The following is an 18,047-nucleotide window of genomic DNA, read 5'->3' on the forward strand; positions in this document are numbered from 1 at the left end:
ATTCCATTTATTACCTATAAACACTACCATAACCTAATGTTAAAATGCATTTATTGCAAACTAAAGGATAGAGTTTTGAACTGACCTTTATGCGAAGCTGATGCTGTGCTTTAGCTTGATGTCTCTTCTCTCTACTTGCTGTGTCTTCTCTCTTCCTTAAAGCCAATCATCATTATTCTCTCCTCGTGCAGAGCAAAGAAAACCAAATAGATTATCCCATTAATGGAAGCAACTAGTAAATATTCCATTAAAGAACCAACCTAACTCCAAAACTAACTCCAAAACTAATCATCAATACCTAAACCATTTCAACCATTTCAACCAAATACCAAACTGAAATGATCGTATAAACCATCCACCACAATGTGATCATATAAACCAAGTAATCATAATGTCATCGTATAAGCAAAGCTAAAACCATTTCAACCATATACAAGCTTATCATCTCTTCATACTTGTTAATCAAACTAAGTGATCATGATTGTTAATCATCCATCACACTTGTTCAAAAAACATAGTGATCTTTTACTCTTACTCAAATACCATTTCACCAACAACCATACATCATACTTGTTAATCAACATCAATTAAGCCATTTCCATTATAAATTATTTCCATAATAAACAACCAACACCGATGGAATCAATTCACAAAACCGATTGGTTCCTATATCATTCTGGTAGTCTCGAACCCTAACCCAAAGTCACTCATCAATCAACTTCAATTAAAATCACGCACAAGGGATTGAAGACAAACCTTTACTGAAGCTAAGACCCAGAACATCGACGAAGCCGGCTGTCGCTTGAATTCCTTCGGGATTGGATGCCGAGTGATTTCCTTCGGGCAAGAGATTGGAGAAGATCGATGAAGGCGACGAAGCCGGAGTCACCCAGAAGCAGCCGATTTCTGCGAGAGGAATCGGATAACGTCGACGCAGAAACCGGAGAATCGCCGGTAAAAGAGGAATCGTCGTTTTTTTCTTGCATGGAGGAGAAATGAATTTGGGATTTTTCCCCCGATAGAGAGAGAAAACATCTGTTAACCCACTCATTTGATGACACCTGTTAACTAAAAACGGTCTCTATTGTTTTCTAATTTGGATACGTCTTTAGCCCAAAACACAATTAAACCCATTTTGCTTTATTTTTAATTACTAAAGTTTTTAAAAACTGGGCTTAAAGACCCCATTGCACATGGTCTTAGTTTCTTGGTTTGTTTGTGATTTTTATTTTTTTTGTGATTTTTCTTACTTTCTTCTAATCCAATAAATGAGTTTAGAAAGAAAAAAAAAAGTTGCTTTCTAAGATGGTTGCAGTGTAATGTATTCTAACAACATTACTTGTAGTTTAAAGTTGTTTCTTTGGTGAACATAGAAGTACATAAACATTGAATCACTTGCTCCTACCTTATCTATTATCAAATATAATATAAGTAAGTGTATAATCAGTTTAGATGTAAAATAGTTTTGAAATCAATATAATAATAATCACTTTAGATGTTCAAGAGAAAATTGGCAAAAAAAAAACAAAATCAAATAAAATTATAAGAATGTAAAATGTTATTAGTCACATGACTCACATCCAAATGTTTAGTAAAAAGCTAAAATAGCTTAAAAACGCGTTAATATTTCTAAAACTTAAAAATGCTCAGAATTCAGTTTAGATTACAGAATTTTCTGATTTTATCTTCCCCCAAAAAATGACATTTTAGTATTTTATCACCAGAAATTTTTGGTTTCAATTCTCAACCACTTCATGTTAACAGCCATAGCAGAAATCATTTATTTTTGTTAAACTTCTTAGGTTCATAATTTCTGCACAGTTTCTCGACTTTCTATCAAATCCTCATATAAACTCAAAAAACTGTGTCTGTTTTGAAAAAAAAAAGAAAGAAAAAACCTGGTTTTGATTATATTGTTTCTAAATTTATTTCTGTTTCGTGGGACCCAACTTTTTCAGATCGTCTTCTAAAACATGTGTTTGGTCTGAAAAAAGATTGTTTTTTGAAAGTTTCGAATTCTATAGCCGTTTGGCTGACAGAAAGACAAAAAAGAATTTCAGAGAAACGATTCTTTAGAGCTGAGAAGACAAAATAAAAGATTGTTCATTCTTTGAAGAAACAAATTATCGGTTTGGCCATGGGTGAATCTGCTGTTCTGTTTCATTCATATTCGTTCGCTGCTCCTCTTTCTCGTAATGAATCTCCTGAGGTTAGTTTCGTTGTTTCTGTGATTAATTTAATGAGGAATTTTCCGGGAAAATCCCAATTGTTTCTGGGTGATCTGGAATTAAAGTTACAATTTTTAAGGCTCGATGATGGATTCTGAGTAGAAAAGTCCCTTCCTTTGATCTCGATTTTCCCGGGAATCAAACAGAAAGTTCGATGAGAATCCTGAATGGGTTTGTATTGAATCTTCCTGCTAATTCATTTGAAAGTTTCTGAATTTGGGTTTGCGTTTTAGCTAACAATTTGATTGGAAACAGTTAGATCTCTTAGAGAAGTCTCTCTGTTATAGTTTCCCGGATAAGAACACTTAGATTCATCAGAAAGTTTATAAATTTGGTTGGACATCATTTAAGATCCTTTAATTTGTTAAGTTGCAGGATAATCCGATCCATGCGCTTAGCGAATCAGTCTCCTTTGGTAGGTTCATGACAGAGAATCTTGAATGGGGAAAATGGTCAAGTTTCTCGCACAAGAAGTATGTCGATGAAGCCGAGAAATACTCTCAGCCTGGATCTGTTGCTCAGAAGAAAGCTTTCTTTGAGGCTCATTACAAGAAAATAGCTGAAGCCAAGAAAGCAAAAGCTTCAGATGAATCTTCTGACTCAAAACAACAACAACCAGAAAGTGTTGCTGTGTTGCTAAACACTTTGGAGACATTGACTAAGGATGAGGTTAAGGAAGAAGAGAGTGGTGAAACTGATTTAGTCTCGACTAGTGAAGAGTTGGTGTTGAGTATTGAGAAAGATGAAGAAGAAGAACCCGAAAGAACAAATGTTGTTGTGGTTATGGAACGAGAAGACGCTGTGGTGGATAACTCGTTAGCCAAACAAGTGATTGCAGATGATATACAAGCTGTTCTTGAAGTGCTTGATGAGAAAGAGAGTCACACAGAGGACAAAGAGTTGTTGAAGAAGAAGAGATGTTCTGTTGGAGAACAAGAAGAAGAGAGAAAATCAGAAACAAGGGACAAAGCAATGGAGCTTGTTTTCTCACAGAAGATAAGGTAAAAAACCAGCTTTGATTTGATTTGTCTGTCCTCTTATCTAATTTGTTTCTTAAAGCAATGGAGCTTGTTCAAAAATCTGATGTGTTAATGTTGCAGTGAAAAACCGACAACTCATAATAGTTCGGTGAAGAAGATCCAAAAACCAGTGCGTCCGAGATACAGTTTCTTGAAGTAAGGCTGATTTGTTTTCTTCTCTTGAGCCAACTTACATTTTGAGTTGATGTTCTTGTCCTTAACTGTATACTGTTTTTGTGGTGTAGCTTCTTGATGGGAAACAATAAAACTCAAGATCAGAACCCGAAGGTAAGATTTCGATTTCAACAAATCATGAGATGATGACATTTTCTCAGTTCTATTAGTAATGTAAAGACTGACACGAGCTGTGTTTTTCCTTCAGAGAAAAACGGATAAGAAACCAAACAAACCGTTTCTATGTCTTTGCTTCAATCCTGAGATGGTTGGGGAAACAGAAGCGCCAGCCAAAACACAGAGGAGGAATCTCTGAGAGTAAAGGTAGATTCTTTATCTGTTGGCTTAAAAGCTTTTAGAAAGATCTGTCCTCGGATTCTAGTATGGTAAAAAGAGAATCTTTGAGTGCACAGTACACACGAAAAAGGTAGAATAGCAGAAGAAAGTTGTTTCTTTCTTTTGTATTGTATCTTTAATGAACATCTTATTGTATGTATCTTCTTCATCTTCAATGAAATAATTCAGTTTCCAGATGTTTGTTTGTGTTGTTGGTCATTGAGATGTGATTGCAGGAACCTCCATTCTCTGATTTGGAATGGTATGAGTTTGATCAGTATTTTTAGGTATAAACTATAAACTGAACATAGTTGATTTAAGAATCAAATCACATGTCAATAATAATCATCCAAAAGTTATTCAAAGTGGTGAAATTTAGAAAGCAAATGGGAACCTCTGTTTCTGATTGGATTGTTGAGACAAAAAGGTTTCAACTTCATCATAATTACAATTATAAATCACATTTTTATATTTAAGAATCAAATCAACATTTACATAGATATATATAATTTCATTCATCCACAAAGTTATTAGAAACAATAAAACTTACCAAGCAAAAGGCAAGATAAGTATTGGGGAATAGATCAACGAGATCATTTTAAGTCATCATTTCTTCTACCAAAAGCCATCCTTCTTCATCAAATTCTCCCACATGATCCATCATCATCTCCACATCACAAAAACTCATACTTTCATCATCATCTTGAGACCCATCTTCTCCTTTTTCAACATCAACATCATCATCACTCTGTATATTCACAATCTCCTCTACAACACTTCCCAAGTCTTCTTCTTCTTCATCAGATCATAATCATGATCATAACCATAATCATCACACATAAGACCAAGGATTCCGGTAGCCGAGAACCCGGAAACCTTCAAGTCGGGACTGGACCCACCAGCAGCAGCAGCAACCTGCCAGGTCAGCATCTTGTAGGTGACGTCATTGGATTTCGACCTCACTTTCCAATAGCCTTTAGTTTTGACTTTTGATTTGGTGTATGGATGCAAATGGCATTCAGGGCACCTTGCTGACCAACATTTTCCGGTGAATCTTGAGTGGTTGGTCGGCTTGGATTGCACTTTGGAAAATTTTCCGGAGGTTGGGTTCGAAGTCTGAGGGATCCACCCCATTACTATGGGTCTTGTGGTCGGCAACGGTGGTAGAATCAGTCGGGTCCTTATCATGCCGTGTTGTTTGCCTTCTCGCTTCATCTCAGCGGTTAAATGGGTGAGACTTTTGCTACAGAAGAAAGGTAAAATATATGAAACTTTGAAATGATAAAAAGGTCTGTTTTGTTTGAATGGGTATATATAATTAGAAGAGGGATTGTAAAAGGAGGAATATGCTTGCGAGACAAGAAATATCTAATGAAAAATAGTTTTAAATTTCATTTACCTAATCAGACAAGAAAGTTTCTCACAAATAGTTTAGTTTCATCCATTTGGCCAATTTACTACCTTTTTATGTAAAAGGTCTCAATAATACAAATATGTGTATAAGAAATGCTATTCACTATTTTTTTTTTAATTGTAGTCCCCCATATTACTAAATTTAGTTTGATATGTTGTGTGAGCATGCATATACATGAAAATAATAAAAATGTTCAAATTAACCTTCAAATTCCAAATCCCTTTAGCTATGTGATTTAATCTCGATCGGGTCTTTCCAATGTGAGATTTATAATATACTAGATTTTACCAATTTTAATCAAAATTTCTTTTTTAATCAAAATTTTTAATATTATTTTTTAGATATAATTTTTCTAATAAGTGATAAAGATTTATTTTTTTGTTTAGATATAATTTAATTTTTAATTTTTTTCTAGTATTATTAAGACTACGATCATAAAAACATAATTGTAAGCCGATCATTTTATTAATCAAAAAATGATCGTTATTAAAAAAATATATTTTTAATTCACTCATTCTATTAATCCAAAAAAACTGTGGTTATAAAACTATAATTTTAATCTGCTCGTTCATATTACTATATAATATAAATATATATTAATTTTAAAATAAGTTTTTATCTTAATATTTTATGTTTTGATAATCTAACCCTCATAAGATTATAATTATTAAAAAACCTAAACCGTCCCATCAAGTTACCATATAATATTTATATTTATCAGTTTTTAATATGTAAAATTTTAGTCTGATTAAATATGATAAAACATATACAAGAAAGTATTTGTTAATTATATGTATTATTCTAAAAATATTAAATTATAAATGTTGGATTAAATCTGACTTATAGTTAAAGAAGTTTAAAATAATTTGAATTAATATCTATTTTTCAGATTAAATTTAATTACAAAATTAGTTTGAAATTTAAAATAAATATAACCTATATATAAAGGAAATCTTTAGTTATCTAAATTACTATCTAATTTTCGAAATTAAATTTATATATAAAAGAAAATATATATTCTTAATAATATTCTAATAAATTAGGATAACTTTAAAACTGTTTTCAAAAAAAATTTAGAAAGTTGTAGGAGTATTTGGAAGCATACACTAAAAGTGCTTTTAGTTAAAACTAGGTGTCTTGCCTGCGCCTTGCGCAGGCTCCCAAGAGGATTAAAATCATAAAATAAAACTTGATATTATGTGAATCAAGATTTAGAACAATTGAGACGTATATGATCAAAATAAAACAAACTCATAAAATTAAACACCTAAAATGCAATACTAAATAAGTGCATCAAACCCACAAACCAACTAAACTAAGACAAACATGAATTCTTCATTTCCACATAATGGTTATTTTTTTTCTTATTTTCCTTTCTTTTTATCTTTTGGTTGTTCTTCTTTATCGTTTTTTCCTTATTATTTTTCATTGTGTTCCAACCATCCAATATCGGTGTGGGTAGATCGTAAATATTAATACTCTAAAACCTACGTAGAAGATGTCACGATAATCATGTTTAAAATATACAAGAGAATAGAGGAAGCACCTACGCACTGTAAGACAACAAAAACCAACGACCAGCTATAACCAAAAGCTTAGACAATTACAATACATATAAACGATGAGAAGAATCATGTATAAAAAATTATTTTAGATCGTCTTTGCCTTTTCTTTTTCTTCCTCTTATTTATCTTTCGGTTTTCTTATTCCTCATTTTTTCTTTCTCTTCTTCGTCGTCTTCGATTTCTACTTCTTCTTTCTCTTTTGATTTATCTTCTTCCTCATTTTCTCCTTCTTTTTCAATTCTTATTCATATTGTTTATCTTTCAGTTGTTTCTTCTTTGTATTTTTCATATTCTTTTTCATTGTGTTTGATCAATTCTTTCCTCGACCTTTTTTCTGGGTTTTACTCGTATTCTTCTTTCTTGTCCCATTTCAATGCATTTTTCTTCTTTCTCTTTGAATTTTTCTTCTTCTTCTTTTCCATCGAATTCATTTTTTTCTCTTCTTCCTCTTATTCATCTTTCGGAGTTTCTTCTTCCTCGTTTTTTCCTTCTTCTTCTTCATCATTTTTGACTTCTACTTCTTCTTCTTTGACTTCTTCTTCTTCCTCTTACAAATCTTTCACTCTTCTTATCTCTCATCTTTTTCTTCATCTGTTCATCATCGTCTATGTCTCCCCGACTTTTTATTTTGATTTTTCTTCGTCTTTTCTTTGCCTATCACTCTTCATTGTATTCGTCTTTTCAGAATGATTATTATTCCGATTCATATTTTTTCTCGTCAACATATTCTGATTTGTTTACTTGCACAGACAATGGTTTCATCTCTATATCCCTCCCTCTCCCCCTCTTTTTGTATCTCTTTCTCTTCCCCTCTCTCTCCATCTCTCCATCTTTCTCTCTCCCCCTCTCTTTGTATCTCCCTCTCTCTCCCTCTCTCTCCATCTCTCTTTCTCTCTCTCTCCATCCCTCCTTCTCTATATTCATAACTTAGATCTCCTTAGGTTTTCCCTTCTTTTTCTTCTCTTTAAATTAATGATAAATTCTACAATATAACTTTAGCCTTATCTTCTCAGCTTCTCCTTCTCTCTTTTGTTATCTTCTTAACATTCAAGCCTTCGTCATCTTTTTTTGTCCACTTTTTCATATCAATCACACATTTCTTTGTCATCCAACTATCTTGTCTCGTTTCACCCATTGTTTTCTTTAACTTCCATGTTTTTCTCACGCATTTCAGTCAGGGGTTCAGACCCGTTTTATTAGTATTGTCGAATTCAATGTCTGAGTGTTCAATCTCTGTTAGGCTCATGTTTAAGTAAACCAGTGAACTTCAGAAACACATAACAATCTGATTAGAGTTTTTTTTTAACATAGAAATCTATTCGAGATTTCATCTCATTCTTCAACTCTTCTTCGAAGATACAATATAAGCTTTGTCTTGTAAGATTTGGGTTTTAGAGAAGCAATCAGAGGATGGACTGTTTTAGGATAAATTTAATTGAAAAACTAAATTTTTAAAGCAACGGAGTTATACAACATAATAATTACTTGTTACACATCAAAACTTAGAGAAATGTAACGTGTGATTATGTTCATTCTTCAATTTACAAGAATTTCAGTCATCTATGTTTCTTAGATTCTGGTGTCAGAGAATCATCAATTTATTCGGTACTCCGATGAAGCCTAAAACACTAAAAATGTAGTTCCAACAAGCTGAAAAAAATTACAAAGATGATGAACATTCTTCTTCCTTTGTATTGGTGATTCTCCTTCCTTCAGCTGGTTTTTATCTCTCATCAGGGGTAAAAGAAATTCGATGAGTTCATTAACAAACGATGAAACTAAGAAGTAGGTCCGGGATTAACCATAATATAATTTAACACCAATTGGATGGTGCCAATTGCAATTGGTTTGCACTCTGTTCTTAATAACATTATTGTATATCAACACAAGAACTGACATGCGTAAAGATTCTAGTCACACCAAATCTAGTCACACTTAAAAGGTTAGTGTGAAAGAACAACCAACTAAACAAACGATATAATTCATAAAAGTTTTGAAGTAAATAACTATTAGGCAATTGATTTACAATAGAAAAACTTCTAGAATCCGAAAAAACATATAAAGCACGAACTAAAATAAAAACATAAATTTATATTTATCTGACGATTTCATTGTAAGGTGAGAGATGAATTACAGAACCAGTGAAATATCAGTTATTCAAAAATTAGTAGATTAATTGTTATTAGGAATATGCATTAAATAATAGTAGAGATTTTTTTTAAAAGAGATGGATGATTTAAAAAAAAAATCTATGATCGTTTTTTTTTTTAAAAGAGGTAGACGTTTTTTTTTTAAAATGCTATGATCGTTTTAAGAAAAAAGAGGTAAACGAATTTTTACTAAAAAAATTGCTTAAACATAGTAGACATATGTAATATATAAGAAAAAATAAAAACCGAAATGGGTATATATAGCACGATGGATACACTAGGGTTTAGGTTAGTACTGATTTCTACATTGGTGACTCATAAATCGGTGGTTATATTGGTGGCCCATTAACAAAATCGTTGGCCCATAATTGAGAAAAAAACCATGTCATTGGTATTTACATGTAGGATTAATGATCAACTTATCAAAACTAATTAAAATGACACATCATTTTTTTTACTAATGATACATAGGACAATTACTGTGGTGATGACATATCAGATTTCTGACCTCACAAATAATAGTATAGATAGATAAGTAAGTTTTACGTACAAGTGCTCAAGACGCACAAATATGATATCTTTGACATAAATTATTTCGTTTTAGTTAAGTTTTTTTTTGTAGTTGCTCTTCGTTACCCATGCAACTAAGTTCGTGATTTAATCATGACTTCTTCTAATGTTACATGACCATATACAGTATGATGAATATGCCCGTTAGTAAAACACTAATAATTAACTGATTTTGTTGAGACCTCTCTAACAAAAAAAAAAAAACAATTACACTTTCTCCCATTTTGAATAACGTAAACTTTTTTTCTTATTATTTGCTCTACTCTTTCATAATGGGAGAGTTGGTGTTGGGTAATGAGAAAGATGAAGAATTCCAATTCCCAAAGAAAAAGTGTTGTGGTTTTGGAACAAGAAGACTCTCCTCTAGTGGTGGCAAATGATTTGGAGGTAGAAGCCCATGAAGCTCATGGAGATTCAGTTTCTTATGGTAAGACTGATTTGTTTTCTACTCTTGAATAAATGTGATCTTGTCCAAATGATATACTGTTCATATGATGCAGCAATTTGATAAGAAACACTAAAACTCAAGATCGAAACACTATAAGGAAATATTTTTTAGTTTGGAATGCAAATTCCATTTACATGAATATAATCACCCCAAGTTTGTAAAACTGATAGAATTTATAAAAGAATTATAGTCATTGAAATTGGAACCTCTGTTCTCATTTGGATGAGTTGATGAGTAAATATTTCAACTTTACATAAATTGTATTATAATTATAAATCAAAGTTTTGATTTAAGAATTAAATCACATTTACATAGATATATAATCATTCATCCCCAAAGTTATTAAAAATGATAAAATTTACAAAGCAAAAGGCAAGACAATTATTGGGGGGAATAATCAAAGATATCAATTAAGCAAACATTTCTTCAACTAAACACCATCCATCTTCATCAAATTCTTCCACATCATCAATCACCATCATCATCCCCACATCACAATAACTCATCACTCCATCATCATCATCATCATCATCATGAGAACCATCTTCTCCTTTTTCACCATCATCATCATCATCATCATCATCACTCTGTATATTCACAACTTCCTCTACAACACTTCCTTTGAATTCTTCTTCTTGTTCTTCTTCATCAGATTCATAATCATGATCATAACCATAATCATCAGACATAAGATCAAGGATTCCAGTAGCCGAGAACCCGGAAAGCTTTAAACCGGGTCTGGACCCACCAGAAGCAACCTGCCAAGTCAGCATCTCGTAGGTGACGTCATTCGATCTCACCTTGGAAGAGCCTTTAGTTTTGACTTTGGATTTGGTGATCGGATGCATATGGCACTCAAGGCACCTTGCTTGACCACATTTTCCGGTGAACTTGGAGTGATTGGTCGGTTTCGATGGCACTCTGGTGAATAATCCGGCGGTTGGACGACAAGTCAGAGGGTTGACCAACTTAGATTCCGGCCTTGGATTCAGCGACGGTGGCAGAATCCGGTAGGTTCTCACCATACCGTGTTGCTTGCCTTCTCGCTTCATCTCAGCCGTTAGATGATTGAACCTTTCCTACACAGAGGAGAAGAAGAAGAAGAAAGAAGAAATATGTGAATTGTGAAAAAGATAAAATGGTTGCTTGTGAAGGATATAATAAGAAGAGGTACTTTGGAATATGCTTGCGGGACACGGAATCGTCAAAAGTCAAGACGATATCCCAAAAAGTGTAGCTTGTGGACCAAATCAGTTGAGTTGTGTAGATAACTTCCACTATACACTACACGCAAATTCTAATCTTATAAAAGGTCCAATAAATTAAGGAAAACACAATATATCATTGTTCATTCCAAAAAATGCTTATTGCATCACAAAATTAAGCTAAAGGAAGTTTGAGTAAAAATGTCATTAAAAATTTGAGTAAATATATAAATAATAATATTCATTGTCATATTGAAAATAATATTCACAAATTTCCTTTAGCTTATCTATGTCCGAATATCATAAATTGGTGAATATCATTGGTCATATAGGTTTAAAGAAACATGGAAACAGATAAGCTAAAGGAAATTGAGTAAAAATATTAATAAAAGCAAGTTCTACTGTCGTATTACAAGAATGGGTCCGTCTAGGACAAGAACAAGAAACGAACTGATACTGATAAACGAAATCGATTATATATAAGAAAATCAATTGCGCCAATTCATCGACATAAACATTCATCTTCTTCTTACAAGACAATTCAAGATTGACCATTCTAGTTTACATTCTTTGTTTCTATATAATGCTACAATAAAATTGATATTTTAAAGCATGTGATAAACTACGAGTCTTAAGAGTTTATACATTTGTACAAAGGGAAGGCTGGAACTACTAAGGATTTTTGTTCTTTCTGACTTTGATTCTCCAGAGTATTCGGATCTTTAAACATGTTCATGAGAAGGATCAATGAGAGGTTCGTTCGATTCATGACCAGTTTCCAGAGATTTTGAGGTTTTCTTCTCTGGGTATAACACATAGTGTTGAAACATGAAGAGGATATCGAAAAATATTGATATCTGCAGAATGGTAAGAGAGATGGTTTCATTAGAGAGAGTGTGAGAACATTCAAGGGAAGAAGTTGAAAAGAAACACTCAGATATTTTCTTACGAGTGATAGGAGAGTCTTTCCAATGTTCCCATAGAAATTCACCCAAGAATCTGTAAGAAAACAAAGAAGAAGAAGTAGACAAGTTTTAGTTTCTGTGTGCCAAATGTTATTGTTATCCATCAGAGAGCAAACAAAATTAGCTAATGATGCGATGGAGAGATTGTTACTTTGGTCAATAGATTGTATAACCATCTGCAGATAATTAGCGAGCCCTCCAGCAAAATCGAGCAGAATATTCCCAATACTCCACCCGACTGTGCTCTTCCTAGTGAAGTTCATCTTTGCCTGTGAAAACACATGAATCTTGAGTTATACAGATTCAGTCAAATGTGGAAAATATTAAGAAGAAGAATTGTTTCTCACCTGTGGAATGTACTTGACGCATGTCATGAAAACCTGAATCGAGCTATATTTTACAATGAACCATAAGAAAACATTATTATCAAAGTGTCAGATTACCATTAGAAGAATTGAGTTAAGGCACTGCACAAAAGCTTACTTGAAGATAGTAATGAGCCAAAGCCAAGATTGTGTAGGTAATGCTATGAAGAAACAGATAGCTGCGAATGCCCACACGACAATCACAAGACCTGTAGCAAGTCTGGATACTTTTTGAGGTCCACGCTGAGAGAGTAAGTCACTAGAAACCATTAGGATAAAGAAGACAAATCAAGCATTCAAGAAAAAGGAAGAAAACTTCACTAACTCACTTCATAGATAAATATCTGGAAGAGTGTAAGAGCTGTCATTACAACCGCATGGATTGAGAATGCAACATCATTTGCAGCCACAGGTATCATCTGAAAATAGGAGCAAAAAATGATAACAAAACGACTCTGAAGAACAAATCATGTATAGCTTTCTAATGCAAATTTCTCCAATGCTAAACTTTCTGTCACAGAATTGTACATTGACCCTTCACAGCAAGAGAAACACAGTCTGATATTACCAGAAACACATCTTCATGTTGACCAGAAATATCAATGCCCATCAAGTTTTCATGCTAAAACTTGGAAAAGTTACAAACTTTCTATTTCCTCTGGACTTCAATAGCTAATGATTGAAGGAAGCAGAGACCTTTTAACCATGAAAAATAGTTATAAGCTAATCACTGGGCATATGACTTATGAGTCACCAAGAAACAACTCCAATTCACCAATCTCAGAACCAAAAACCAGACTACTAATCTAAGACCTGCTCAGTCGAAATCGATAAACATATTAGAAAGAGGAAAAGGAGACCTCTTTATCGCCATAAGTGTCAAAGTACTGCTTCTGAATAACGGGGCTAAAGTAGAGGCAGACGTTGTAGATCATATACGACGAGTGCTTCGTCAAATTCAGCAGCACGAAGTCGAAGTTCAATCCAACAACACTTTCCCCACACAAAAAAAAAAACGAAAAAACACAACGAAGTTAATTTCGATTCTCCACCACAAACCCAAAAAAATTTCGGGGAAAAAACAAAAGGAGGATCGGTACCATTTCCTGCGGAAATTCAAAATCAGCTGCGGGTAGAAGCTAATCGACCAAGAAGCAAACGCGATCCACCCGACGATTTCGTAAGAGATTTCGAGCGGAATCGAATTCCACGATGCCATTTTTATGGATTCGATCAATCTCGTTTGATTTTTCGAAATTAGTTGTTGTGTTGATGAATTCGAAGCTTTTTTTTGCGCAAATCGAAGCCTAAAAGCTAAAAAAACAGAGAATGCTAATGGGAAATGAAACACGGAAAGCAAAACAGTTAGAAAAATATGGGTCCCCATATAATGACGTGTCATGATCTGGTGACTCTATCGTTCAAGGTTCCACGATCTGAGCTTTATGGGTGTAACAGGTGATTAAATGAGGCTTATCTGAACGGCTGAGGGGTACATTCGTTTTATTTATTTATTTTTATGTAATTTAAAAATGTTTTTTATAATTTTTTTTTTGTTTTTGTTTTTGCCTTGTAGCAGGCATCCGATATATATGGTCCGAACGTGATATCGGAATGTATGATGATGTCAAATTAGCGGTCAAATTAGCTGAGAAAACGAGATTAATAAAAGTTGGATGGTTATTGGTTAACATGATATATGTAATGTAGTTTGAAAATTTGATTAATGTTATATATTTTAGAAGGAGATCTAAATAAACTGTCTGAACAAACTTGAATTTTTCATTAATTTTTCTTTAACAACTTTTATCGAAAAAACATACACCACACCAAGATATGTGCACGCATAATCATTATTTGAGGACAAATTAGAATTTTGCTTACAAAACTGATTTGCCATGTTAATATTTTTATATTCTTTTATGATTATATAAATTTCTGATTTTGTTTTAAATTATTTGTAGGTGAACTTATCATCGATAAAAAAAGTTTCTCCCCATAATGATAAATACCACAGAGTTTAGTATAACAATAACAAGAATCAAACATGCTTCGCAGCAACACAAAATTTTTTTAAGTGTGTACAAATGATGCACCATCCTTACCTTACATTTTTTCTAAACATAAGTGTTGCAAAATGCATTTTTTTAGGTTAAACACATTAATAAAAATCATAAAGTTTAGTAGTTTTTACATTGCTTCGAGTATGCGAATTCACAAGGTTACATTTCTTCGAGTATGCGTATTCACAAGGTGAACTGCCTGAATTCAAAAATTTTCAACACATTTTTCAGATTAGAGATGCTCAAGGGATATTGAGTTGTTTATTTAAAAATTTCAGTGATCAAGATGTAATAGCAGTAAAGACAGAAGTATTTGTTTATCTTTTAGACCATCTCTGTAATCTGTGATTTCTCTGGAGTAGTGTCAACTCATCTATTTCTGCGATTCAGAAAAGGAAATGTAAAATGGATGGGAGTTTTGTTTTGGTTTGTAGAGAATTTGGGTAGCATTGGTAACATCTTTCATGAATATATTGATAGAACGAACAAGAACGAATTACATAAGATTGCATTACTTGATATTCGTTTGGGAAATTTGATCGCAATGAAGACAGCATCCTCGTTCTAGATAAAGAAAATATAATATATGAGTTTGTTCTAATTGATCATGCGAAGTGTTTCTGTGATGAGGCACAATGTACAATATTTGCAACCCTTATTGGTTACGGTTGGATTGTGCCAATTGAGCATTTTCTTCGGAGTTGGTGTCAGAATTTTGATTTTGTAAAATTTTTTTTTTTTTTTAGGTTCAACACATTAATAAAAAATCATAAATTTAGTAATTTTACATGTTATCACACTTCCATTGCATTTTGTCTTATGTGTCATGGTAATAAAGACGTTAAGAAGTGATTTTTTTTCTTTGGGATCACCAGAAATTATCATTGCATTTTTTGTTTCCCTATTAGTGAAGTTCTCAAGTAACACTGAGAAGCATACAGTTGGTCTGTGTGGGTTTTGCCTTTCATCTTGGAAATGTTCACACTCAGCCCATATTACAAGTCTATAGTAAAAAAAAAAAAGGTTTAACTATTGTATAACCAATAGAAAAGCTTGAGCATATTGTGATAATCAATGAAAGTTTTTAAAATTCTTTGTGTACTTCCTATGAATTGGTGATGAAAGCTTATATTAAAGGACACAAGACATTTCTTTTCAATTTTCTTTATAATGCTAGTCATTATTGTTTTATTTAATATGAGATTAACATATGTTTATAAAAATTTAAAATATTTATAATTTCAAGCTGAAAAATTGAACAACTAATTCATGCAGTTAGATTCTAAATTAAAATCTCATTTGCTATTTGTAATTCATAATTCAGAAAATTCAAAATTGATTAATTATTATCCATAACTTTCGATTAACGATTCTTCTAAATGAGATGGTCCTAGAATGATCAAACACACGATAAAACTCAGACATCGTTTATGTTTAACGTCAACATTAACGATCATGTACTCTAAATAAGTTGGAGTTAATTCTGACTAAAGTGACGCCTAATTTGGGCAAATTAACGCAAGTATTCTTTTGCTTACTAAATAGATGTTTTTCGTTCCCCCGAAAATGCATTAGTTTAATATTTAAATGACGGCTCCTTTAATCACTTCGGTCAATACGACGCCGTTTTTGTGTTCGATCGACATCTCTGATCTAGAACCATACGCAAGAGTAGAGAGAGAGAGATCCATTTTCGTCGGGTCAAAACCACCGGAGAGGGAGGATTAATGGCGGCGATGTTAATAGGAAGAGCTTTTAAATCGGCTAGAAACTCTCATTCGCTCGTCCGTGCTCGATCCTTCTGCACAACATCTGCTGCTCTTCAACCCGATTCCGATGGTCAGCCCTCGGAATCTTCTTCTTCGTCGTCGTCTTCGTCCTCCTTCACGTTCGACAAGGAAAACGAGAAACCCATCTTCGTGAAAGCTCCAAACGCTCGACGGAACAACGATTCTGATTCGGTGACGATGCCGACCTCTTTCATGACGGGCTCGATCGTGGGGAAGAGATTCTACAAGAAAGTGACGACGAGAGAAGCAGAGGATGGAAATGGATGGACTGTGATGCTCGATTACAGAACCCTTAAAACCCCTTCGAAAAGACCTCTCAAGCTTCGTTCTTTGGCACTCGCCAAGGCCATTGCAGCTGAATGGGAGTATCAGGTTTGCTCCAATTCAAAATCTCAACATTTTCCTCTGCATTCATATCCAAGTTCGTCCTTTTTTAGCTCATAAATTCACTGCCTGAAGCTAACCAATAATGCGTTCGATGTTAGAACCCTTTGTAAAGTAGTTAAAACTCTTTGTTACTAAACGTAAAGCTGAGAATTTTCTGTTGTTTGTATCATAATGATTCAATCTACTGTTCTCTATAATTAGTTTGATGAAATTTAGCTAGAATCCTTGTAAATTAGCTAAAACTCTTTGTTACTCAACGTAAAGCTGAGAATTTGCTGTTGTTTATATCATAATTGATTCAATCTACTGTTCTTTAGAATCCCTAATGTCTGATCGGCTTCTGGGTTTTGCGATCTGAGGTCTAATGTGATCAAGAGTGTGTTAAGATCCTTGTAAAGGACTAGACTTGGCCTTCTCTACCCAGTTTTTCTTTTGTGAACCTTTGGCTCCTACTTAAGTTTGTGCGGTGACTGACTTGGTATCAATGTGATGATCATGTGTAGCTAACAGAAGGAATCAGACCATTCACGATGCCGCTCATGAGACTAGCATGTACTGCACTCGAGAGAGTTCCTCTTACACGTTCAAAGATCATCGAGCTTCTATTAAGAAAGTTACATAAAGACCTCGTCTTTTTCCGAGCGCCTGCAGATAATGATCTGACTTGTGACGTCCATGGTATTCACTTTCTCTTCAACTCCACGAGCTTGGGAGGTTTTTACACTTAACTGTGTTGTGTCTTTTGCAGAGGTTCAGGTAGAGAGGATTGATCCTCTACTTGAATGGGTAGAATCAGAGTTTGGGGTCAAACCGAAAGTGTATTCGAGCATCTTTGGTGGTAAACAAGACGACAAGCTAGTGAAAGCAGTAGAAGATCTTCTCAAGAAGACGAATGATGGTGAACTCGCAAGCATCGACGCACTTGAAGCATCCGCTCACTCGGTAGTAATCGCTCTTGGCATCTTCTGTGGGAAACTGCAGATCGATGATGCTATCAAATTGATTAGACTTGAAGAAGATTTACAGGTTCGATTTTTGTCACTCACTTTGCTTAACATTTTACACCTTTTGCCTTTGCTTATATCTAATCTAATCTTCGTTACACGTTCAGGTGGACAAATGGGGACTCGTGGAAGGTGGGCACGATATTGATATTGCTGATCTCAAAGTTCAGATCTCAGCCGCTACTGTGTTTCTTGCTCTATCCCGTGAGAACTTATCATCACTCTCTTTTGCTTCCAACAACAACTGATCAGCTTCTCTCTGAGCTTATCTGTTTGTAGAAATGATGATGTGTCTTTTTTTGATATTAGTATATGACATTGTTTAATCTTCTATTCACCAATAAAGCAAAACCCGAATACCGAG

The 18,047-nt window shown here is 33.7% G+C and overlaps 4 protein-coding genes and 1 pseudogene across 5 annotated transcripts; 2 read left to right on the forward strand and 3 right to left on the reverse strand.

The window, feature by feature from the left end:
- The first annotated feature begins 2,051 nt into the window (after positions 1–2,051).
- Positions 2,052–3,836, forward strand: LOC18023035 (protein WVD2-like 7). 2 transcript variants are annotated; one of them, XM_006405381.2, is made up of 5 exons: positions 2,052–2,209; positions 2,598–3,229; positions 3,329–3,403; positions 3,493–3,535; positions 3,630–3,836. In XM_006405381.2, exons 1-5 carry the CDS (start codon positions 2,138–2,140, stop codon positions 3,735–3,737), a joined length of 930 nt encoding a protein of 309 aa, XP_006405444.1. In that variant the 5' UTR covers positions 2,052–2,137; the 3' UTR covers positions 3,738–3,836. The 2 variants fall into 2 exon arrangements, with proteins under 2 accessions (XP_006405444.1, XP_024014726.1); XM_024158958.1 differs by having other exon boundaries at positions 2,604–3,229.
- Positions 3,837–4,355: 519 nt separating this feature from the next.
- On the reverse strand, positions 4,356–5,033 carry LOC18023036 (annotated as a pseudogene).
- A 5,228-nt stretch (positions 5,034–10,261) lies between these two features.
- LOC18023037 lies at positions 10,262–11,031 on the reverse strand. Its single transcript, XM_006405383.2, has one exon. It carries the CDS (start codon positions 10,954–10,956, stop codon positions 10,315–10,317), a length of 642 nt encoding a protein of 213 aa, XP_006405446.1. The 5' UTR covers positions 10,957–11,031; the 3' UTR covers positions 10,262–10,314.
- Positions 11,032–11,617: 586 nt separating this feature from the next.
- LOC18023038 (cystinosin homolog) lies at positions 11,618–13,764 on the reverse strand. The gene is made up of 8 exons (XM_024158848.1): positions 13,540–13,764; positions 13,300–13,432; positions 12,769–12,858; positions 12,558–12,682; positions 12,422–12,464; positions 12,226–12,343; positions 12,059–12,108; positions 11,618–11,966 (listed from the first exon to the last, which is right to left on the reverse strand). Exons 1-8 carry the CDS (start codon positions 13,656–13,658, stop codon positions 11,832–11,834), a joined length of 813 nt encoding a protein of 270 aa, XP_024014616.1. The 5' UTR covers positions 13,659–13,764; the 3' UTR covers positions 11,618–11,831.
- A 2,365-nt stretch (positions 13,765–16,129) lies between these two features.
- LOC18023039 (ATP synthase mitochondrial F1 complex assembly factor 2) lies at positions 16,130–18,040 on the forward strand. Its single transcript, XM_006405386.2, has 4 exons — positions 16,130–16,664; positions 17,183–17,357; positions 17,428–17,705; positions 17,791–18,040. The coding sequence occupies exons 1-4, from the start codon at positions 16,230–16,232 to the stop codon at positions 17,929–17,931; spliced, it is 1,029 nt and encodes a 342-aa protein (XP_006405449.1). The 5' UTR covers positions 16,130–16,229; the 3' UTR covers positions 17,932–18,040.
- The last annotated feature ends 7 nt before the right edge of the window (positions 18,041–18,047 follow it).

The sequence above is a fragment of the Eutrema salsugineum genome, unplaced genomic scaffold (genome assembly GCF_000478725.1).
Source record: "Eutrema salsugineum unplaced genomic scaffold, Eutsalg1_0 scaffold_14, whole genome shotgun sequence".
NCBI classification, from domain to species: domain Eukaryota; kingdom Viridiplantae; phylum Streptophyta; class Magnoliopsida; order Brassicales; family Brassicaceae; genus Eutrema; species Eutrema salsugineum.